The 24,432-nt window shown below is 48.8% G+C and overlaps 2 protein-coding genes across 4 annotated transcripts in view; one reads left to right on the top strand and one right to left on the bottom strand.

The window, feature by feature from the left end:
- Nucleotides 1–4,212: 4,212 nt before the first annotated feature.
- skida1 (SKI/DACH domain containing 1) lies at nucleotides 4,213–23,977 on the bottom strand. 3 transcript variants are annotated; one of them, XM_062984447.1, is made up of 2 exons: nucleotides 23,873–23,977; nucleotides 4,213–8,402 (listed from the first exon to the last, which is right to left on the bottom strand). In XM_062984447.1, the coding sequence occupies exon 2, from the start codon at nucleotides 6,932–6,934 to the stop codon at nucleotides 4,364–4,366; it is 2,571 nt and encodes an 856-aa protein (XP_062840517.1). In that variant the 5' UTR covers nucleotides 6,935–8,402; nucleotides 23,873–23,977; the 3' UTR covers nucleotides 4,213–4,363. The 3 variants fall into 3 exon arrangements, with proteins under 3 accessions (XP_062840517.1, XP_062840518.1, XP_062840519.1); XM_062984448.1 differs by lacking the exon at nucleotides 23,873–23,977 and having other exon boundaries at nucleotides 4,213–7,143; nucleotides 8,182–10,704; XM_062984449.1 differs by lacking the exon at nucleotides 23,873–23,977 and having other exon boundaries at nucleotides 4,213–7,146; nucleotides 8,182–10,704.
- Nucleotides 15,486–24,432, top strand: part of mllt10 (MLLT10 histone lysine methyltransferase DOT1L cofactor) — a 145,591-nt gene continuing 136,644 nt past the window's right edge. The window contains exon 1 of the mRNA XM_016994300.2: nucleotides 15,486–15,666. The gene's annotated coding sequence lies outside the window, so the exon portion shown is untranslated. The remainder of the gene's footprint in view (nucleotides 15,667–24,432) is intronic.

The raw sequence follows: 24,432 nt of genomic DNA on the forward strand, positions 1-24,432 counted from the left end.
TTCTCTCTCTCTCTCTCTATATATATATATATATACACATACATATACATACGTACACACACACATACGTGTGTGTGTGTGTGTGTGTGTGTGTGTGTGTATATATATATATATATATCATTTCCAAAAGCTCTATATATATATATATATATATATATATATATATATATATATATATATATATAGCTTTTGGAAATGATATATATATATATATATATATATATATATATATATATATATATATATATATATATATATAGCTTTTGGAAATGAACTGAGGAAAAAAGGAAAAGGACCCGAGGGGATCCAAAATCTCTCTTCCTCCTCTATCCCTTCCCCACCCCTTTTTAAGGTGCTTCTGCAATCCCTCCCCGGTGAGTTTGCCAGGGCCTGGCGTTTGCAAGGGCGGTGGGGAAAGTGGCTTCCCTCCCTCGCCCTCTCTTGCTGCTGTTTCGAAGGGAACACGGGCTCTCTGGCCCTCCCTCCCCCTCAAGAAAGTTTCTGCCACCCTAACGGCTTTGCAGTTGAATCATAAACTTTCCTTTTTTCTTTCCGCCCAACGCGAGCATCTTAACCGTAAAAAAACCACAACGAGCCGGGCTTCCTGTGCGAGATCTCGCTTGCCAAAAGGCCCGCTTTAGAGCACAAACTCTGACGCCCAGACCCAAAGTGAAACCAAAACAAGGCCGCATCAGGCCCTGGCTTTCTGCAGAAACATCCGTTTTGGGGGGATTCAAATCGGAGAGAGTGCGGGAGGAAGGGAGAGTCAGATGGTTATTTTTAAATCACCCCAAGAACGGCTGAACTGCAAGCTGCTGTGCAACTAGAGAGGCCTGCTGCTTTTCCTTATTTCTGCAGAGGGAGGAAATAGACCGCAGAGTCGTTGGTTTCTTAAAGGTTATTTTTGCCACTATCTTCAAGTCAGTCTGGGCTTTGAGGATCCACACCTCTTCAAAGTAAAGATTCTATGAACTTCCTACTATGAGGCTTAGGGTTTTGCTAAAAGCCTGTACACATGTTCTCATCTGAATGGTAGATATATAACCCGGCATCTCCTTTGTTTTCCAGAGTAGGTAAAGCGTTTTGCATTTTTCTTAGACCCAATAATATTTTACACCATTAGTAATTCCTCAAACTACCTCGAAAAATTATAGGTGCCTCCTAAAAAGAGATCAAAGACAAGCAGGCCTTCCTAGACACCCCTTCGTGTCCCACTTTGCGAAAGCAAACAAAGTCTGCCAGCCAAAGTCAATGGGATTGTTCTAGAGCAAGAGAAGGGGTTACAGTTTCCCTATGGCCCCAAATCCCATGCCAGGATCTACTGGACCGGCAGCAATGGTTACATAATGCCTTTGGGGGGGGGGGTCCCCTAGGAGAAGAGCAGGCCTCTCTCTTTCTCCACAATGGGGCTGGGCTGAAAAATCTGCTCTCTTTGCTAAACCAAACACAAAGCTTCTTTAGTTGGCTAGCATTAAAGTGGGAAACCACTGAGATATTTAGGGAGATCTGGTGGATTTTTTTCCCTGATGCAGTTCTGGGGAGATGTGGATTGACATCCTCAAAAAGCTTTGGCCTAGGAGGTTGTTATCCTGACATTTATGAAAAGAACAACCTTCAAGACACAAGGACTGCAGTTAGTTAGGACTAAGCCTCTGTTTTAAAAAGGGTTTGTTAGGGGAACTGGTTAAATGTTTAATGCATCTGTGCTGTTGTTTTTACAGTGCTGCCTTTGAATGTGTTTGGATTGAAAGATTTCCTATCTGTCCCATTTTAATGAAAGGGACCAAAGGACTGGGATCCAGTGGGGGAACTGCGTGGAGGCATTGCAAAGGAAGGAGGGTTTTGTGTGAAAAACAGGCCTTTCCAAGGTAGCAAGGCTCTTTTACCAAGGAAAGGCTTTCTGCTACCCACCTCACCCCCAGGCTTGCTAAAGAAGCCAAAGGAGGCCTGTGTGTATGTGTGTGTGTGTGTGTGTCTGTGCCCAAAGCTGAGAGGCTAACCAGACTAAATGTCTCCTATGTGGGTGACATAAGGCTATATCTTATGCAGTCACACACAAGTCTAGAGAAACATTTCTTCCACAACAATTGCATTGGCCCTTCTACAAAAAGCAGGGTAATACAGGACAGCAATCACAACAATTGCAACAGGATAAGATGGGCAGAATGGTGTGGGTTGGTAAATTTCTAAATACCTCCTGCAGGTGTCCTGCAGAGAGAGGAAAGTCAATTCTCCCTGCCCCCATCTCATCTATCTCCTTTCTATCTGTCTTTCTTTCTCTCTTGCTTTTGTTCTGTTTTTAAGAAACAGATCACACTAGCCAAAATCTATTTGGAATATTGAAATTTTGCTCCTGCTGTTTTTTGGCAGGGATAAGAACTCAAAGATTTTAAACAACAACAACAACAACAACAAAGTGGGCAGTGAATTTCCATAAGAAAATGTTGACTCTAAGGCTGGGGTAAACAGCCCTTTGTTATTTTCTTTTCCTTTTCGATATAGGATAAATCATTCTCCTGGGTGAAAACCTTGAAAATTCTAAATCAGAGAGAGAAATCTTGTTATCCAATGAAACCCGAATGACAAAAATCAGCCCAGAAACGACAATCAACCCAAAGTGCTGATTCAGCAACTCCATTGTATCACTTTCTAGACCCTTAAAATATCCAGTGGCTCTGCTTAATTTCACTAAGCTTCCTCTCTTTCCCAGCCCAAAACAGAATAGCACTGACACCTCCCTAGATTTGTTTTTTATCACATTTTTATAAGAAACCACAATCAATCTCTGAAAAGCACAATTCCTTCCAGCCAAAGCCTGACATCTTTTCCTCACCCCCAAAGAAAGCAGAAAACAATGGGTCACCCTGCAAGAAGTATAGAAATCGTCATTTTTTAAAACAGTGTTTTAATTGAAAATAAAGCTAAAGCATGCTTTTTCCAACAGTGCAAATTTCCATCGTTTTGATTTACTGCTTCCAACATCACAACATATTACACCGGCATGTCTTCCCAAAGGCTCGACTCTACAAGTCTGCCTGCTTCAACTATGTCGAGTTTTTAAGTGCAAATATAGACAATTGCCTCTGATTGTCATGTGCAGTAGAAAAAGAAAAAAAATGTTCCTGCTACAAAGATAGGATGCTTGGGGGAAAGTCAAGTTTCCAGAGATGTAGAGAAAACAGTGACAAGTCCTGGTTTTAAAACGCCTGAGTTTTTGTGACAAAGCAGCTATCAAGAATAGGGTACATTCTCCATGGGGAATACACCTTCTACTGGGCCCTCTGTTTCATTCAGCATGCTGGGTCTGCTTGCACTTTATTCCAAGTGAGAGAGCCTCACCTTCACCTGGCTTTGCCAATTTGGGAGAACTTTTTCGATGGACTACAAAATTCCTGCCCAGTTCCATCCTTCTCACTCCACAGCAATTGTAAGGCAGTAAAGCCTAGGCACCCCGTATCTGAAACCAATCTCCCAAGTAAACTGCAGAGGATTGTCCTCTCCTGTAAGTGGACTGAGGACCATCAACCAAGGTATCCTATCAATGGCCAAATCTAAGCATTTCACTGAGGACAGCCACCCTTTCTTGGCATGCCCCACGTCCTTTTATTTTAGCACTTTCCTCCCTTTTGCTTGCAAGACAATCATCACCATCACCTTCAATCCATATCTATTGAAGGAACTTTCCTAGCAGTGACCTGGAAACACCCCTCTCTCTCTGTTTACTGCCATGGCTTCTGAAGAAAGAGGAGAAACAGTGGGGTGGTTATAATGTAACAACAAAGTTGAGACGGCTTCTTCCCCAGTGAATGATAAGTACAGTAAAAACCCTGCCTGTGCAACCTTCTCGCTGAAGAAACAGAATCGACCAGTTAAAACAGACTTCCAAGTTTCCAATCTAGTGCATTTACATATTAATGGCTCGTTCGAATTATAATTCAACCTTCTTTTGTTTTTAATTAGTTGTAGCAGTTGAATTGAGGTACCGGGTGTATTATTAGAATTCTGAGACTGTAAAGTGTTCCAGCTTTATCAGATTCCACTGAGGTGTTGTGTTTTGTTTCGTAAACTCAAGGCTTTCGCCCGAAGTAGTCTAGAGAATATTTCCAGATCCTCGTCATCCCCTCTTCCACCCACCCTCTTCTTCCCCCATGATCTGTCTTCATGGCAAGAGAAAAGAGTAATCCAATTCCTTCTTCTTCTGTTCCGCTCAAAAACAGAATAAACCAGAGAGGATGCGATGGAGTGGGCAGGAATACACCATCCAGCCAAGATGAAAAAAGAGGGTCGGAGGAGAAATAGTAATAATACGTAATAATCCCAGCCAAGACGAGAAGCATGACGTCGGGGAGGTCTTCCACCACTTTCATGAATGAAATTTCCTGAATTTGTGGCTGGGGGGCAGAGGGATGGCGGAGCCGCCCAGCTGCCATTTCCAGACCGGGTGGGCCTTGGGGGGCGGCTGGGCCTCCTTGGCGGTGCTGAAGCTGTAGGCCGGGAGCAGATCCCCGTCCAGGCCCAGGACCAAGGAGGGCGGGCAGGGGAAGTTGCCCAGGAAGCTGAAGGGGCGCTTGAGGGCCGCGGACACGCTGCCGCCCACCCGCTTGCGCCGCCCGAGCACGGCCAGGCCCTCCAGGGGCCCTTCAGGGCTCTCCAGCAGCGGCGTCGGAGGCGGGGGCGGCGGCGGGGACTTTCCCGGAGGGACCGGGCGAGGGCTGCGGGCCGACTTCAGATTTGGCTTGAGCGGCGGCGCCGGGTTGGGCAGCAGGGCCCGCTTGCCCAGCACCAGAGTCCGGTAGTTCTTCCTCACGCGGGCTCCGAATTTGTATTCCCCGTCGTCGTCGTCGTCGTCGTCCTGGGGCTTGGCAAAAGTGCGGAGGGGGGCCGGGGGCGGCGGGGGCGTCCTGCTGGGCCTGGGGGGGCTGCCGGGGGCGGCGGGGTCCCTGGAGGGGGCGCGGGGGGGCTCCTCGGGGCAGCCGGGCTCTTCCTTGCTCGGCAGCAGCAGAGGCAGAGGCGGTGGAGGCAGAGGCAGGGGCGGCGGGTCGGGGGGCGGCGGCGGGGAGAGCTGGGCCTCGGTCCTCTCCTCCTTGGGCTCCCGGGGCCCGCTGCCTTCCCACGCGGCCGTGCTCTGGGCGGGGAGGGCTCCATACTCGGCGTTGGCGCTGCTGTCCTCGACCTTGATCTGGGCGAGGGGCACGAGGGGCTCGGGCGGGTGGCTGTGGGCAGAGGGGGCCAAGAGGGGGCGGAGGGGGGCGTCCTCGGGACACGTCCCGGGCACTTGCACCCCGAGGGCAGATTGGGGCTCCTCTGCAGCGGCTGGAGGAAGGGGAAGAGGGGGAGGAGGAGGAGGAAGAGGAGAAGGGCAGTCCAAGCGGGCCTTCCTGCCCTCTGGGCAGAGTCTTGGCGGCGGGCTGGCCTTCAGGGCCTGGCAGGGTCCGGCGGGGCGGCGGCAGGGGCGTCGGCTGCCTCCCGCGGCCAAGCCCGGCCTTCCCGGGGGAGGGGGCCCCTCCTCGGCGCAGCCCAGGCCCGGCTCAACCTTGGGCGCCCCTGGGCCCCCTCCCCTCTCCTCCTCTTCCTCGGAGGAGGAGGAGGAGGAGGAGGAAGAGGAGGAGGAGGATTCGTCTTTGATAGTCCTCGCCGGCCCCGGCAGCTCCTGGAAAGGGGCGGGGAGCGGCAGTCCAGGCGACGGGCAGAAACTGGTGCGCCTGAAGCGGATGCTCTGCACCGACACTTGGCTGGAGCCCGTGCTGGAGTCGGACTCGGTGCTGCTCTCCTCTTCCTCTTCCTCTTCCTCTTCTTCCTCCTCCTCCTCTTCTTCCTCCTCGTCGGAGCTCAGTTCGCTGGAATCAGAACCGCAGCTGACTTCTTCTTCATCCTCCTCTTCTTCATCTTCCTCCGAAGAGCCCGAATTGCTGCTACTGGTTAAACTGGAGCAGAAGTCGGAGTCGTTGGCAGCCTGGTCGGAATAAGAGCTGGATTCGGAGTCGCTGCTGTAGCTCTCGGGGAAAGGCTGGTGCTGTGGCGGCGCCAGGAAGCCGCTCAAGGGCGAGGCGAGGAGGGCTCCCTTGTCCGGCGGCTTGGAAGCGGCGCGGGGCACGAAAAGGCAGCGCCGCCCTCCGCCGGGCCCCAGGACTCCCTCTTCCCCCGCCGCCGCCTCCGCTTTCCTCCTCCGCTTGGCCCGCGAGGCCGAGCCCAGGGCCTTGCTGCGGGCGACGGCGGGCTTGGGCTGGCTGGCGTGGTGGTGGTAGTAGTAGTAGCGCGGGTGCTTGGGGCAGAGGAGGCTCCGGAAGCAGGCGGGTTCCGAGGCCAGCGAGAGGTAACGCGGGCGGAGCGGGGCCGTTTCATAGTTTGGAGACCCTTTGCCAGGCGAGCGGGGCAGTCCCGGCGAGCTCAGCCCCGGCGGAGGGCTCCAAAAGTGAGGTAGATCCGAAGCCGGTAGGAAAGCGCCCAGCCCCGCCGCGGCTCCGGCTTTGCGCCAGCCATTCCTCCGCCCGGCAGCGGCGGCGGCGGCTCCATTCAAACCCAGCCAAAGTTTGCCCCTGTCCTTCCAAAAGGCCGCCGCTGCCGCCACGGCTTGAGCCTGCGTCCCGGGAGAGGCGTCGTCCCGCCCCGCGGCTGCCCGGCGCTTGGTCCTGAGCACGGGCTCGGTCTTGCAGGAGGTGTTGAGCGCCTCCACGTCCTCGCGGGAGATGAGCGTGCACTTGGCGGCGTGGAAGGCGATGGAGTTGATGGCCTTGAGCCGGCGCAGCTCGTCCAGGTCGCAGTGGTGCTTCTGCACCTTGAGGTGGTCCATGCGCTTGTGCACCGTGGTGCGCGGGATGTTCTTGAGCAGATCCGTGAAGACCTGCGAGAGGGCGAACATCTGCTTGCCCCGGATCACCAGGTAACCCAGGCGCACGCCGTCCACCTCCTCGAAGCCCGACTTCAGGTCGCCCATGCTGCGCTTCCTCCTTTTCCTCCTTCTCCTCCTCACCGCCGCCGCCGCCCCACCATGGGGGCAGGGGGGGCATCAAAGCCCCCTCTCCTCAGGAACCCCAACAGACCAGGCAGAAAGGTGTGCGGGAAGGAATCCAAGCCGAGGGAGAGGGAGAGACTGAGAGAGTGAGTCTATCCTCAGCCAGGTGCTGGCTTGGCTCTCAAGGCATCCTGCTGGATGGAAAAGAACAAAGCCTGTTATTCCTGGGCAAACTTTGGAGGGGAAAAGCAGCCCAGAGAGAGAGCGGGAGAGGAAGGCAGGGCGGCTGCGCTCCAGCGCGGAGCGGGTGGGCAAAAGGCATGTCGCGGAAAACCGCCTGGAATTGGGGGATTGGAAGAGGAAAGGGGGCCCAGGCGGCTCGGTGGCCCCCCGGTGTTTCCCGACGACAGCAGCACTGAGGCAGGAGGACTGGCTACCTGGAGCCCTTTGGGCGGACGGCACGCCCCCCTCTCGGCCAGGATAAAGGAATGCGAGGCGAAGGAGCTGCAGAGAAAACCAGGAGAGCCACACACACACACACCCCTCTCTCTCTCTTTCTTTCTGTCTTTCTTTCTCTTGCCCGCTCTCTCTCTCTCTCTCTCTCTCGCTCCAAATCAAATGACAGAGTGAAGGGAGCTCGTCCGGAGACACCTTCATCAATTAATTCCCCCAAAGCCAGCGCTGATTGGACACTCCTGACAGGTGATGCAATAAAAATGGATATTCCACCCCCTTTCCACCGCCCCCCCCCCCGCCAAATCTCCGGCTAATTAGCATACTCTTAGGCTGCCGCCTCCCCTCCCAAAGTAAATAATACTGTTAGTATATAAATCTTTCTATTAAACAATCCGGAGCTTCCAGCCAGCCCGAAGCTTGGGCTCTCTGCAGCTCTGAAGCTGACGGAAGGCACCCATTTGGAAGAATACATAGATTTTTGAGATCTCGTTCAGGCTACCTAGGAAAAGCGAGGGGTATAATAGCTATCTATCCCCTCCTATAAGAATGGCAGGATGAGAAAGACGAGAAAGAGATAGAACACAATAACCATTTTTAAAGTCACAATTGGAAAGGGGGCGTTTTGTTCTGCCTTTTTGGCGTGTCAAAGCAGGCTTCCTCAACCGGTATTTTGTCTTCCTTCTCTAAGTTTTGTTGGGGTGGGTTGGTTGCCGTTTCCATCTCCCCCCCTTTCCTTTCCTTCTGTGGAACTCTCGGAGAACGAGCATACTCACGTTCGCTAGCTCGGCCTCGTCTTTCCTCTTCCTTCTCGCTTTCCTCTCTTTCTTCCTCTCTTTCTTTCTCTCTCACCCCCGCCCCTTTTGCTTTCCTGTCTTCCTTCCTTCTCTCTCTCTCTCTCTTTTCGATGGCCAAGTTGTTGCTACTAGGGTTTCTTCCCGTGGTTATCCTGAGCTCCAGCTCTGTAATACTGTAACACTTTTCGCTGAAATTCTGCCTGTAATATTGGGGGAGGGGAAAAGGAGAGGGAGGAGGAAGAGGGGGAGAGAGAGAATCCGGACGAGAGCTCACGTCAGACCCATAACAAAGCCTTAGATAAGCTAGAAATATGCCCACTTTTCCCAGTCCACAGCCCCGGCCTTGCAGACAAGGTGGAGAGTCCCCACCAAGTCTCTGGGTCCACACGAGGAGTGGACGCGTGTTGAGTGCTTCCAGCGGTGGAGGCAGGGCAGTGGCATCAGAGGTACTGAGTAGGAGGAAGGAGGAAGGAGGAAGGAGGAAGGAGGAAGGAGAAGGAGAAGGAGAAGGAGAAGATGGAGAGAAAACCAAGAAGAGAGAATGTTACTTTGAGCTAGAAGAATGCCTCTAATAGCCTGTGGCAACGAGGAGGGAAATCCCTGCTTCTCATCTTCCAAAACCATCTTCAAATACGGATGTATCATTAGCTTTCCATATTTGTGCCTAGGGCTCACACATTGTCTTTCCAAGGGATGAATGAAAGACTCCCACCAGTGGTCCCCAGGTGTTTTGGCCTACAACTCCCAGAAATCCCAGCCAGTTTACCAGTTGTTAGGGTTTCTGGGGGTTGAAGGCCAAAACATCTGGAGACCTACAGATGAAGAACCACTGTTCTAGATTAAGGGCATTTTCCGTTCCAACTTTCACCCTGTCCTGTAGTTTGGGGCCTTGTGGATAAGAGAGGTGAAAAAAACCAAGTAGAACCCTTTGGGAAGCCTTGGGGTGTTCATTTTGGAGGGGTGAGCCTACTCTATTTCTTCTCCCGGCTTCCCCAAAACAAAGCCAGTTCTTTGCTATTTCCAAAGTCCTTGGCGGTGTTTTCAGTCCAAACTAGCCATCAATTAGACCAGTAGTTCCCAACCTTTGGGTCTCCAGCTGATTTGCACTTCAGTTCCCACAATTCCTAACAGCTGGTTAAGCTGGCTGGGATTTACTGGGAGTTGTAGTCCAAAACACCTGGATAGGCCCCAAAGGTTGGGAACCATTACATTAGTTCAAGACTGGAAAATAAAACAACAGCCCTTCACAAGCACAAATGCAGAAGGAGGATGCCAACCAGTGTGGCTGAGCGGCTATAGCAGTGTCCCTCCATTTTTTCCTACTAAGTCAGTCATCGATTTTAAGCTAAAATCTGACCAGAAGCACAAACGTCAAAATTTCCCAGTAGCTGGTAACCAAAGTCAAAACGAAAGGCATCCCTGCACTCCAGGGGAGGAAGGGGGCGGTGGTTAACCAGAGGTGGGGGGAAAAAAGACGATATATCTTCTATCCCTCTATTCCTCTCTTCCCTCACGAGAAAGACCAAATAGAGAGGAAAGCAGGAGAAGGGAACAGGGTTTTGGTGGTGAATGAATGAATACTGCCATATCAGCTGCCCCCCTTTGTAATTAATTTCCACGGCCGTTTTGCATGACTAAGTAAAAATGCTCACCATCTTTCTTCCCTTCCGTTTTTCCTCTCAACTCCTCCCCACCGGCTAAACAGCCCTCCAGTCGCCTCAAATATGCACTTTCCCTGGAATTCTGCAAAGGACCGCGGGGTGGTGGGGACCTGGCAGGGAGGCCTCTGGATCAAAAGAATGTCTCTTGAATTGTGTGTCTGGCGACCCCACGAATTTCGAAGGTTTTCTTGGGTAAAGAATAGTCAGAGACGGTTTTTCCAGGTCCTTTGGAAGCTAGCCTACAGCACCATGGTATTTGGGAGCGGTCTCCCATCCAAAGACTAACCGGGGTTGACCCTGCTTAACGTGTAACCTCAGACAGGATGTGGTGCATTTAGAGTATTTAGGTCTTTCCCCGGGATCCGGGAAAGTCAGCCTTGTGGCGGCACCCGAATCCAACGCGCTTTTCTTTTGGAGATCCAAGGCAATTTCCCCAAGCAGACCAGCTGTGTGTATTAGGTACGCATTTGAGCGTATATTTTATTCATTCAAATATATATCTCCTATTTGTATATCTCCACGTTTCCCCTGAGAGCAGAGGCAAAAAGAAAGCCAGGTCGGCGGCGTCTCCTGATATTTCAGCCCTTTTCCAGTGGAGCTGAAGGGCGAACAATGCCTGAACGCCGCCTGCTTGGGGCTCCTGCCTCCCCTTCCATTTCCCGCTGGAGTTGCCAGCAAAGTTTCGAGAGAGAGAAACAGCTCTTTGTCCTGCTGCTTTTTAATTATTATTTTTGCTGCGGTGGTGATGGCGACGTTTTTAAGGGCAGGGAGAGGGGCGGAAAGAAATGAAGGAAAAGTAGAAAGAATCAGACCCGTTTGGGCAAGGCGAAGCGAACGTTTCCAAAGGCTGCTCTTCTCCCTCTCCACTTTCGAGGAGTTCCTCTTTGCCCCTTCCCTCCCCCTCTCTCCCCTCCCCTCCCCTTCGGGGGCTCCTCCTCCACGCCCCCTGCTTTGAGGTTGACGCGGGTGTGAATCCTTGACAGCCAGATCCACCAAGTCAATTCAGCGCCTGGGCTTGGAGGAAAAAGTTTTCTCCTCCCAGACTGGCTCCCTGCCTTGTGTTTGTGTGTGTGAGAGAGAGGGGGGGGGGCTATTTCATAAATGTGGACTTTTAACCTCGTGGAAGCTTCTTTCACCTTTTAGTCCATTTTCCTCTAATAGTGACTGAGCTATTCTGGAGTAAACAGGTCCTGGCGCCCAGGATCCGATTAAGGTTAAATCTCAACAGACAAAATCTAAGTCAGCCAATACAAGTGTGTAAGGAGAACAGATACACGTGTTAATAAACACACAACAGGCTCTTTTGTGGAAATGCTGCTCTATCTACACGTGAATAGTACCTCTGAATCTACACAAAGCCTCTTCCTTCCCATTCCTCCTGCAACCTTTTGTTTCTTGAAACTTCCTTATCTTTATTTGGGATTGGATGGGAGTTTAGGGGAATCCTGATTTTTCTCTTCTTTTTTTTGCGGACACCAAAACACACCCGAGATCTTCCTCATATCCCTGAGGAGTTGGCCTTCTGCACAAAACAAAAACAAAACAGCAGTCAGAGCAACGGCCAACTCAGGGAGGCCTCCTAAACCAGCAAAGACAGGCCTGAGGAGGTCTATAGGATTTTCGTGGGACTACCATCGATCAGTTCGTAATCGATTATGGCTGAGATTCTGAACGTGAAAGCGTCTCCTCTCCAGAACGTAATACATACATATAACACACACACACACACACACACACACACACAAATGCGTGTGTGCGTGTGTGTGGAATAAAAGTATTTTTTTTCGGTGGCGCTGAAAGTTATGAGCGAATTTCCTGAGTCCCTGACTTGAACCCCAGCCACGGGCTGTCTTCGTAAAGGGAAAACAGAAGCAATGCAGGCCGCTTTGCTCCCATCTTCGAGGCCGCTTCTGCCCGAAGAATGGCAAGGAGTCGCCCCGATTTCCCTCCTCCTGGACAGGGTTTCTGGGGAGTCCCTTCTGGGGCGGGGGGATCGGGCCCGAGGTGGGACTGCTCTGCCTTGTTCAATCATTTGCTCAAACCTAAGTCATTTCCAAGGGGAAACCAAACTCTATTTGAAATCACTGGGGCTCCTTCCTAGCTGCCAAGTTAGGATGGTTGCTCATGGAGCCGAAGGAATCAGGAGCCAGTGCCATGGGCCTTGGGGAGGCTCTGGAAGAAAACATGGCGTGGACCCCAGCACCAAAGGCAGGGTCTCGGGCCTCCTGTATCTTCCTGGAAGAACCATCTCTCCCCCCATGGAACCCTGCTCAAGTGAAATTGGGGAAAGGTCGGGAATTAATTATCTTTTTGCAATAGGGCCCTAAAACTCTAGGAAGCAGAAGTGAAGCCGGTGCAAAGGCGTTGCTTTCAAGATGCCAGGATCAATGTCATCCCTCCAAAGAGCTGGGATCCAGGCGGGGAGAACTGAAGCGGGGGCAGGGGGGAGAGAGAATAAAGAGGCCTGAGCTGGGACCCGGATTCGGGCTGATAGGGAGGGAAGGAAGGCTCTTGGAGCAGCACCCTTTCTTAGCTCTCCTCCCACCTTTCTCCAAGCCTCACAGAATATCAATCAAATGTCCCCCTTTTCCCGTGGAGTAGCCTCAGTCTGTAATGTATACCCCACCTTAGATAGGATTTCTTGGCCTTAGATGATATTTCAGTCTGAAGCACTCTTGGCTGACGACAAAACTAATTGGAAAATAACGAGGACAAATAATATTCCTCACTCTTTGCTGTAAACCTGGTTCCTTTTAATGTCAAATAGTCCAGTTGTGGAAATTCTTTTTTAAAAACTGTGATATTTGAAATATATAGACGTTCTCAAATCGCTGCTTTGGTGTGTGTGTGAGAGAGGGGGGGGGAGGGAGGATGGCTGTATCTGAAGACATATTTTCATTGTATTATCATGATGATGTTTAAACAGCCCGCAATCCCGGCTGACCTCTTCTTTCTGGGGCAAGTCGCTCAGAGCACCATTGACAGCCTTTTAAAGGTTTTCCTTATGAGATGCAGTAACGCCCTGGTTCTGTTTCCCCAAGACCTGAAGTGCTCCCGACCCTAGTGCATTTCCACACGGGTAGGGCCACCTCCAGACACTCTTTTTCTTCTTTGGAGGAGCTGGATCTTTGAGGATTAGCCCCAACAGAAGGACGGCTTGTTTTTTCCAGAAGTAGAAACCTAAGCATTCCCCAGTTCCCAGCAGGTTTGTGTTCCTGTTTTACAGATAGTACCTTGGTTGTAGTTTCTCCCTCCATCCTTCATCCAAAGAAAATGTAGAGGGGGGATGGGGCAGAGGCCAAACCCTGTCGAAAAGGGTCATAGAGCCCCTCCCAGCTATATAAATTCAGTCGAATGTGACTGCAGACTTTTACAAACTCTACATTTTTTGTAAAAAAAAAAAAGACGAATCTAGATACCCTTTGCCACAATTACAGTAATGCTCAGGGCAGTCAAAGGCTGGGGGAGTGGGGAAAGGACGCTCAAGACCCAGAACTGAATGCCTGGAACAGAACATCAGGCTTTTGACTTATTCCTTGAAAAGCAAAGCAACAATTTATAGTGCTGTTAAAGGTTGCTCCTCCCTCTCCTTTTCCCAAGCTTTGTTTTCTCACACGGATGTGTCTTCTTGCTCAGCAGATATGAGGGAAAGGCAGATTTTCCCCTCTTTAACGCTCGTTTTTCCCCTAGTAGAAAATTCGAGCATCCTTGTTGTTTTTAAACCCTCTCTTTTTAAAAAAAAGAGGCTTTCGGGACACAAACTGGATGCCATGTTGCCTACTGACCCATAATCAAAATGCAGTGACCTTCTACCCTTTTTTTGCCCCTTGACCCATCCCGAATTCAATGCAGCCTTTATAAATTTGCAAATCCTTGGGCGCAAAGGGGATTTGGGGAGGCTTTGTTCTGCCAGGGTCCTAAAAGTGTGCATTTTTAATTAGGCACAAAGGTGCAGTAAACAAAGGCTAGGGAAGCAGGCTTGCACTTCTTACATACAGGTGGGCAAACGCCTGGACGAAACTGCAAAAGATATATGGCCTAGACTCTTCCCTCTCCCCAGCTAAAAAACAGGGCCAGTAAAAAAACAAACAACAACAATACGCACAAAACATGGAAGCAAGCACCAAAAAGCAATCACAAACGGACGAGATCCGAAGGTTATGGATTGCATCAAATTAGCAATGTGGTACAAATCACTTTCGTGATGTAAGAAATGGCCAGACCACAATCATCCTACGTTTCTCATCTCCAAGGTCTGTGGGGATCCTGATGACCCAGGGAGGGAGGGCAGAGAGAGAGAGAGAGAGAGAGAGAGAGAGAGAAAGAGAGAGAGAGAGAGATGTGATCTGAACCTACAGGCGCATTCTCTTATCTCACTTGCTATCAACCAGTTTAAAGGACACCATAATTACGATTGCGATAAAAGCAAGACAATGCCTGCCTATTTTGGCTGGATAAATAAAGAATGTTTACAACTCCCGCATGTTTCAATGGCAATTAAAGCCTGGCAAAGAAAACCTCTCCTTCCACCCTCACACTTATTTCCTCGAGTTTATAGCAATCTTGATGCTTTTCCCAGGGAACAGGAGGAGGAGGGTAAGAGGAAATGGAGAGCCGCCGAAAAGGGACAGGAAAGATCCAAGGATTGTTCAAGCCTCATTTTCATCCAGGGGCTGCTTATTTTGTTTATGTACAGATCCACAGATCTTTCCTGAACCCCCTCCCTCCTGAGGAGGAAGAAGTGGGATCCAATTCTTGGGAGTCTTGAAAATCGGAGAGGATGGGGCTCTTGGCCTTGTGCGCCCACAACCCCAGAAGCCCAAGATGCGCGAGGGAGAGACCCCCAAAGGGGGCTGCTGGCAACCCTTTCCTTCTCAGAGCCCCGGAAACCGGAGGCGGCTGAAAATCCATCTCATTTGCTAAGACGCAAGGATCAAGTCAAATGCCCCTTGTATCAGCAAACCTCATCATAATCTGATTAGAGGAAGGTTTGGGCAGTAATGCTTGCCAGCGTGGACCTTAAAAATCGAGCGGAATTGGGGGAAACCAACGAATTGGCTTATTTTGCTTTACGTTAAAAAAAAATAAAACCTCCACACCACAATTTCCTCTTTCCTTTTTCTTTCTTTCTTTCTCTTTCCTTTTTTTTCTGGTGAAAACAAACGGCGATCCTCTTTTGTCTCCCGCGCATTTTTCCGAGTTAGGACCAGAACGTAAACTTTCCATCCCTGTGTTTGTTTGTCCCACAACCAGCCCATTTGTTTGGGTTTCAAAGATTTCAAAACTTTTGCTGCCACGTGGGTGAAAAACAGAAGGCTGGTGGTTTTCAAATGCACGCTGGCTCTGTCTTTTAACACACTGCTTTTACAAGACGAGTAGCGTGCAATATATTTTCCTTTCTAGCGAAGTTAAATCCTGACCGGGGACGAGTCCTTTCCCTCTTTGAATGAAATGGGGGCAAATGGAGAGGGAGGGGGGAGAGGAAAAGAAACCCGAGTGCCTTTGCTGCTCTCTGGCTCGTCGCAAGGCCCCTTTCCCTTTTGAAAGTTTAGACCTTCAATACCCTCGATTCTACTGGCAGAATTAGGATGGCCTTGGAGGGTCCTAAACGTGACCATTCACTAAGGCGGGGGGCTACTGCTTGCAACTACGTGCTCGGCAACTTAATCTCGCACCGAAAAGGGAAGGGAGCGCCCAAGAATGGACTACCAACTCTCCCGGCGTTTTTAGCCACTTTCCAAGGGAACTCGGGTCTTTTGCAGCCGATGGGAAGGTCTGGATTTGGCAAGGAAAAGGGGGAAAGGTAAGCGTTTCTCCTTGTGGCCGCCACATCGCGGGGAGACGAGGAAAGAACAAAGGGAACCCTTTCTCCTTCGGGCTCGTTTTACATGTTCTGCCTCCATTTCTCTTCAGGACAGCGGCGGGAAGGCTTTCAAGGGGTTGCGAGGGGGAGAGAAAGAAAGAAAGAGAGGGGGGAATCGATCCACGGCTTGTTTTGGGGGGCGATTGCCAGAGAAGATTGCCAGCCATACGTTGGGGAAATAAGGCAACGGCGCGCCGATTTAAAGGGAAAAACAGGGAAAAGGTCTCGTCGCCAGCCGCTGCCAGCTCAAAAAGCCCCTGGCTGGGAAACTCGCGAAATGGTTCCCTGGCCGCTGAGAATGTAAACCCTGGGTTGCTGTGAGTTTTCCGGGCTGTATGGCCATGTGCCAGAAGCATTCCTTCCTGGCGTTTCACCCACATCTCTGGCAGGCATCTTCAGAGGTTGTGAGATCTATTGGAAACTAGGCAAGGGAGGTCCAGGGTGGGAGAAAGAACTCTTGTCTGTTGGAGGCAAGTGAGAATGTTGCAATTGATCACCTTGATTAGCATTGAAAGGCCTGTCAGCTTCAAAACCTGGCTGATTCCTGCCCGTGGGGATCCTATTTTGGGAGGTGTTGGCTGGCCCTGATTGTTTCATGTCTAGAACTCCCCTGTTTTCAGAATATTGTTCTCTCCTTGGAAGAAAAAGCAAAACAGAAAACGCGCTCGCGTTTTGTGTGTGTGTTTGTTTTGGGTAGTATGAGAGGGTGGGCGCGAAGGAGGAAAGAGAAAGCAAAGCGAGGCTGGATTTAGCATGGGAAATGCGTGTTTTTGGAACGGGGCTGCTGGGAGAAGGAAGAGCTCAGCGCGGACTTAGGGGGGAAAAGAGGCCTGCAAGGAAACCCCGCGGAGAGGAAAACAAAGTTTCAACTTTCCCGTCCTAGCACTGCTTTGTGGAGCATGGAGGTCTGTGTGTCGCGAAAACCTTAAAGACTTTGTGTGGCGGTGCGTTTAGGAGCCTTGAAACGTCGCCAGTCTCTGCCGGGTTTGGCGCTTGGTTTCTTTTTGTGGGCGTGCGGAATGATGGGAAGCAAGCAACCTCTCCGCAAGGCCAGGGGACTCCTCATAAACAGCCTCCAGGCTTTTGTTGGGCGGGGCAGGGAGAAGAGGGAGACTCTCTCGCGAGGGGAAGGGCGAGGAAGGGAGCCCCATGTTGATCGCTCTCTCTCTCGGCTGCATTGTCCAGGAGCAGCGGGGGGAGGGGGCTGGGGAGAAGAGGCCTCGACTTCTCCCTCCGCACATGCAATGCACCGCTGCCTGCCTGCCCGCCTGCCTCACAAGGAGGGAGCAAGAGAGAGGCAGGCAAAGAGCGCCACAGGAAAGAGCTCCCAAGCCCGGGCTCCTCTCGCTCCACTCCTTTCCATTCATTCATTCACCCAGGCGCAGGGGGCGTGGCCTCCAGGCCGCTGACCTTTCACCTCCTGTCTCCCGCCTCCTCTCCTTCTCCTCCTCCTCCCCCCTCCTTCCGCTTTTCCTGAGCGGCCACTGGCTTACCCAGAATCCGCCCGTGCCGAGCTCGAGCCTCTCGTAATCGCCCCCCTCGGCCCCGCCCCCTTGGCTTCTCCCTTGCGCTCGGCGGCCGGCAAAACACAGCCTCGAACCGCTGCAACTCCCCCATTGGACGCTAGGGGCAGCCTCTCACAAGGGAGGTGCTTCTCTGGAGCAGTGTGGGGGAAGGTTTGCCGATCACAACAACAACATCAACATCGACATCATCAACAATAACAACAATGTGTTGTCGAAGGCTTTCATGGCAGGAATCACTGGGTTGCTGTGAGTTTTCCAGGCTTTATGGCCATGTTCCAGAAGCATTCCCTCTTGACGTTTCGCCCACATCTCTGGCAGGCATCCTTAGAGGTTGTGAGGTATATTGGCCACTAGGCAAGTAGGTTTTATATATCTATGGAAAGTCCAGGTTGGGAGAAATAACTTTTGTCTGTTGGAAACAAGTGTAAATGTTACAATTAATCACCTTGATTAGCATCGAAAAGCCTGGCAGTTTCAAGGCCTGGCTGATTCCTGCCTGGGGGAAGGTTTTGTTGGAAGGTGTTGGCTAGCCCTGATTGTTGCCTGTCTGAAATTCCCTTGTTTTCGGAGTATTGCTGTTTATTTACTGTCCTGAATTTAGAATTTTTTAATACTGCTGACCAGATTTTGTTTATTTTCATTGTTTCCTCCTTTCTGTTGAAATTGTCCACATACTTGTGGATTTCAGTGGCTTGTTTATGTAGTCTGACATGGTGGTTGTTAGAATGGTCCAGTATTCCTGTCTTCTCAAATAATATGCTGTGTCCAGTTGGTTCATCAAGTGCTCTACTATGACTGACTTCTCTGGTTGAGTGAGTCTGGAGTGCCTTTCATGTTCCTTGATTCGTGTTGTCCACAGATATATAAACCTCCCGTGTCTTGTTTACAATATACCTCACAACCTCTGAGGATGCCTGCCATAGATGCTCGCAAAATGTCTGGAGAGAATGCTTCTGGAACATGGCCATATAGCCTGAAAACTCACAGCAACAAACAACAGCAAGTGTGTGTTGTTCTTTTTATTTATTAATGCCTAAAACATATAGGTCATTTGCATACAAACAAGGAATACAGTATGAAATTGCAATAATATAAAAGTACTACATTAAAATTGCCATACATATCTTGCCTATTAAAATTCAATACCATTAAAATAGAACTACAACAGAAACAGCAACAATAATAGAGCTTGGATAACTATGTGAAGGGGGGGGGGGGCTTCCAAGCCAAGTTTTCACCGAGGAGTCCACATTATTAAAAGTAATTATTAATGATAATTTCCGACAGCAATAATTAATTGCATTATTGGATACAACTAATGCTTGTCATAAATCAAGACGGTTAATAATAGCGACCAACGGCAGTGTGGTTAAGAGGGGGAAAGGTTCCTAAAATGTAGGCAGGGCGGTCAAAATTGGTCATAATGTTGGGGGAAGTTGAGCGAAAGGGAGAGGAATGTCCCTTTCCAATAGATGACAGGCTTGGGGGGGGGGGGGGTAAAATCCACCCTCGACTTGGTGCCCTGCCTATCGGGATAGGGATTGGAAAGGAATTGTCCCAGGGAAAGAGGGGTGTTGTGATGAGTCCCTGCCATTTCCTACCCCCATGTCCTCGGCCCCCAGCCACCCTCCCCCCGAAAAGCCAAGCCTTTGAAGCAAAGGGAGTTTGAACTCTTTGTTTCTGCTTTTCTTTTTCCTGACGGTGGTGGCCGAGTTGAGGGGAGGGGGGTAGCAGGAGCAGGTCAGTGGGTGACTTGCTTCCTCATCCTTCAGCTTTTAGCAACTGTCTATTCTCGTACCTAGAAAAATGGCATTCCTACTTCGCCCGGTCTCCTTTAAAAGAATATCTTAGGGGGGAAAGCGAGCGAGCGAGAGAGAGATTGAAGACTTCTCCGTTTTCATTGTATATATCCGCGTAAAAGCATGCTCCAGAGCTTCGTGACCTATTGGCATTCAAATACACACTCGACGTGAACAGGATCTGTAAGATTTGGGGTCTTTTCCCGATTCGTTTCTTTGTTAAAAGGCTTTCAAACTTGGGAACTCAGCCTGCGAACAAGTAGTTTCGGAGAAGCAGGAATGGGCCGAGTTTTTTTTTTAAAAGGTTCCTGAGTGGGGAAAGGGGGAGGGAAGAGGTGCTTCTGGGGACAACCTCCAAAATCGCAGTTTAAAAAACACTTTAAAAAGACGGCCCATCGGTGACCCACGGCAGAGGAAGGGAAGGGAAAAATCCTCTCCAGCAGCGAAAAGGAATCAGGCTGCATTTCAAGGAGGAAAAGCAGGGCCTCGTATTCACAGACAGAGCCATCTCCCTCTTACCTAAACGGTCGTGTTCGAGGAAGTTTTTGTGGCGACATAAACATACAAACATATAATGAAGTCGGAAACAAACAAATTTAACCAACCCCCTCCAAAAAAAAAATCTCATCTTAAAACAATAAAATGCCGAGGTTTCCTTGGATTGCCAAAGCCTACAAAAGATTCTGGGGCGATTTAGAGGAAAGCGGTAAGAAGATTTCCTGGAGGTTCATGTTGCCTGTTGAATACGATTGACACGATTTGCCTTTACCCCCAAACACTCGGTTTGAATTGGTTTTGGCATCAGAATATTGAAAGGGTTTGCCAGAGAACTCCAAAGGTATCAATGCTGTATACATTTATACTACCAGCATATATATTTCTGTAGGTTTAAGATGATCACTTGCCATGCATCCTCCCAGAATTTTAATCCAGATAGCAAGGACGGTTAAACATTTTGACCCAAGTTAATTTTTATTCAAATCCCATAAGTACATTTCATACAACGACTGGGATCTAAACAGCCGGAGGTTAGATTGTTATCCCTACTTTATTCTGCAACCCTTCCTGGATTCAGGAATAAATCAACCTTTGTGCGTATTGCAGATTGTGATCCTCTGACAGTTGTCTGGAAATGACACCTCCAGTAAAATATCCTTAGAATTCAATAATCAGGATAGTTCAGTCTGGATTCATTAGTGCAAGGCTGCAGTCCTGCGCATCCTTTCTTGAAAGCAAGTCCTGTGCAACTGAGATTGCCCCACTTCCAAATAAACATGAAAGGACTTCCTCTTAACTGGCCTGTGCATTGGTTGTTGGTTAAATGCCTATCATTTCCCGTAATTCACATCTCCCTGTTTCTACTTACTACGGTTTGTCCATGCCTATGCCTACAATGCTTGTTGGATTGGTTACAATACATTTTAGATACCCAGGAATAAAACCGAATGGAAACATATTTTAATTGTAATACCAGCCAGATAGTTCAGAGTAAAAAACGACAAACCCAATAATTTCAATGCTAATGCAATAATACAAAAATTTAAAATAAACTTTTTTTAAAAAAAGTTTGCTGGTAGTTTTAGGAAGCTTATCTGGGTAAAAATCACAGCAGGAGTCAGATATTATTTGCTGAAATCACTAGTAAAATATCCTCAACCCCTTATCTTAAATATCATGTGTGTATATATATATATACACACACACATACATACATATAGCCAAAATGCAATGCATTACGCTGCTTTCTTATTAAAAGATGCATCCTGGAATTAAATGGGTGTCTAGTTAAGTTTTAATCAGCCCGTTTATCTGACTTGAAACAAAACATAGCTCCCATTTGAGGAGCAGGATGACAACAGGAATCTTCTTGTCTTTTAGCAAAACAACCTCGTAGACATGTCCCAATCTTGGACACCACTGTTACACTCATGTGAACCAATTGGGCTTTTCCTCTAAATCCCAGGGCACTATCAGTGACTAAAGGAGGGACGCAGCAAGGCAGAAAAGCAAGGCAGAATTTGAGAGTGATTGCCTGAGAAGTGCCTACAACCCCCATGGCCTAAAGAAATCAAACCTTTGGTGGATGTAGGAATGAGAAGTAAATCTGATGAATGCTTATTCAAAGGGAATTCCTTTAGATGAAACGTTTATGATCAGACTTTTGTTGTGTTGTGATCCAGGCCTTCTGAGGGTGATTTGGAAGATGAGGGAAGCCTTCTGTAGGGTCAGGTTTTGTTCTTGTTTTGACCGATGATGTCACTATCCCCTATTCTCTTACAACCAACATCTTCAACGTTAGGGTGTGTGTGTGTGTGTGTGTGTGTATGTGTGTGTGTGTATATATATATTCCACTTTAAAAAAGCAAAGCAAAGGTGGGACTAAAGCAGAACCCTGGCAGGAAATCAGTCCGTGCCGAGGCTGGCTCGGAGGAGCGTGCAGGGGCCGGGCTTTTCCTCTAGGCAGTGCTAGAGCTGTGGGGAGGGAGGCTCTGGGAAGAGCAGGCCTGGGCCAGCTGGCAAGGAGGCAGGGGCAAGCCAAGGGCTTTTGCCCCGAGCCCTGCCCGTCGTCCTCCTCCTTGGCACCGACCGGGACCTCCTCGGACGGGGAGAGAGGAGCCCAGCTGGCCAGCAGCCAAGCCCAATAAGCCCACCCCCCTCTCTTCCCACCCCTTTTCCTTGTGCTTGATGAAGAGAGGATGGAAGGGGGGGGGGGGAGCTGGTGAAAGAATGAATTTGTGGGTGTCTCTTACAAAACGGAGAGTCAATTGAGAGGCCTGCTTGTATCAAAAAGAAAGAAAGGAAGAAAGAGGCTGGTTGTTTGGCTGGCTGGCTAGAGGGAGAGGGCCGAAGAAGCTGCTCCTGCTTCTCCTCCTTCTCCTCCTCGGAGGGCCCCAGACCACGGCCGGGCCTGGCTTTCAGCTCGGCCGCCGCGGAGGAGGAACCAGAGGGGCCGGGCCCAGGGAAGAAGCCATCGGGGAGGAAGGAAGGATGGGGGGGGGGGGGAGGCTTAACTGTGTGGAGCGGGGAGAGAAAGGAAACGGAGCCGCAGCTCCTTCCCCTTCAGCCGCCCCCATTTTGTTCGCTTTTGGAAGCCAAGGCTCTCTTCGTTCTCCCTTTTTGCAGCTTCTTCTAGTGGAGGAAGGGGAGCGAAATGGTGGCTCAGCCACCCAGAGACTGGTAAATCAAAAGAGAAAGGCTTTCCCTCTTTCCCCCGCTCTTCCTCGCCTTGCTGGTAGTCTTCGTGGCGGCTCGAGAGGAGAGCCCAGCGCCCGGCCAAGATGCAAAAGGAAACATCTGCTCGGAGAGGAATTTTTAGAGCCGGGGAGAGGGAAAGGCAGGAAACAACTTTTGTTGTTGTTGGGGGGGAAAGACCCCTAAATTTTGAAAGGCGAACGGGAGCAGATGAGGGGAAAAGCGGCTTTTGTTTCTAAACTGGCCTCGTTGTTTTCAAATGAGCGCAGAAATAAAGGGAGAGACTTCTCGACACGACAAAGGGGAAGACCCTTCGTGTGCGTTTCCAGTCTTTTTGTTGTCGACAATAACAACAGCTAAACAATTCCCTGAATTATTACTGGGTTTTTTTTTGGTAATTTGTATTATGTAAAATGATTAAATTAGAGGGGGGAAATCCAACAAGTGTCTGTAATTATTGGAAAAGGAATTAGGATCAGAAGTATTGGACTGAATTATTTGTGTGAGAACGACAAGGAAGAGAGGCTCTGTTTTGAAGAAAACCACTTGCTTTTATTTTTTGAAAGAAATTGATTCATTTTTCAAAAGTTTTTTTTAAATAAATTGTTTCCAGATAAAAGGATTGTTGGATATTTTACACACCTTGAGAATTTTGAAGGATCAATTCATTTCAAAATATCAAGTATTTCCCCATTCTTGGGGGGGGGGGGGGGGGGCGGCATTCTACTGAGTCCTCTTTTGAGCCTCCAGACCCAATACGAGTAGAGACGAATAGGAGAAAAGCTGGTTTCTCAAAACGGCATTTCAAAGTTTGCTGCAATTAGCATTTTGAATCATTTGCAGATCGTTTAAAGATGTGAACATAAGACTTCCGCTGCAAACTTAGGCCTTTATCAGTCATTAGAATATTTTTTTGGAATGCCTCTTGAGGAATACCCTGGGAAAAGCATTGCATTTATAAGGTAGTAGGATTTAAACATCAACATGTTATTATGGAAAAAAAATGTTTACAGCACCAAGGCAAGCATCAGACAATTTGTGCCCCCCCCCCCCCCCCCAATATTATTTTCCTTGTCTTTAAAAATGGGAACATTTCCCCAAACCACCTTTTGTCAACTAGCTCATTTTAAAAAGAGAGGGGGAGAGAACCACGATGCCGAAACCCCCATTCCGGCTCTGAAGTGGCACAGTGAGACTGACAAAAAGTGATCCCAGGCTTGTGCCCTTAATTCGCTTGGAATGTTAAGCTTCCCAAGATACTCCCCGCCTATGCGGTCGTGTTAGCTTTTCTCTGCATTCCTAGGCGGTTTTTAATAGTTCAAAATTAGTACATGGGAACAACAACAACAACGCCTGCCTTTTCCCTTTATGCTGTAAAATTGAGATTAGAAATGAGGGCTGTGCAAAGTTGAGTGGGAAGCACAACTCTGAGGTGGAAAGATTGTTTTCAATGGTTGCGTTTCCTTACTCCTTTCAAAGACACAATACAAAGAATTAACATATTCTTGGGCGTGTTTTTGAGATTGGGAGATAGTAGGCCCCACTTGGTTTACAGAGTAAGATCTAAATAAAGCCAATAGCAGGGTTTCTGTAAAAAACAGATTAATATAATTGATATCTACCACCTACCTGACTGCTGATAAAATATTTCTTAGGGCATAGGTATAATGACATAATGACAACTTTAGATGCTTGATTCAGAATTAATGATGTTTTTCAGCAGAATGAGATAATACCTGAGTGAAAAATATAGAAATAGAATATAGAACTACTGATAAAATTAGGCATTAATGCAAATGTCTGAATTAACAGCCAACATATTTCAGTTTTTTCAGCATATGGGGGAGGGGAAGGGCTCTCTTCAGATACACTTATTGCTGAAAAAGAAAACAGAGCAAGTCACAGAATGCCAAATCTTTACTGAATTTCTGCAACTGAAAGCTACCATAAACTTTATTATTTTCTCTCAAATATTAACACACCACTTTGTTTATATACAAAAACGTAAAATCTCCATGGATGTTCTCCATGCTAAACTAAGTAGCAGTTAACAATGTTCTAGTAGAGACTAAATTAACTAATTCAAGAAACTAATTAAAATCAGTTCTTGAATCAAAAGCTTCAGACTCACTCAGAATGTTTACTTCAGTGCCCTAAAAAAAGCTTGAGCGGTTAACTAATTTACTTAG

Source organism: Anolis carolinensis, chromosome 6 (assembly GCF_035594765.1).
Source record: "Anolis carolinensis isolate JA03-04 chromosome 6, rAnoCar3.1.pri, whole genome shotgun sequence".
Lineage (NCBI taxonomy): Eukaryota > Metazoa > Chordata > Lepidosauria > Squamata > Dactyloidae > Anolis > Anolis carolinensis.

Bases quoted from the DNA above. Each gene is read 5' to 3' on its own strand.
- skida1 (XM_062984447.1), bottom strand. From the start codon at position 6,934: ATGGGCGACCTGAAGTCGGGCTTCGAGGAGGTGGACGGCGTGCGCCTG.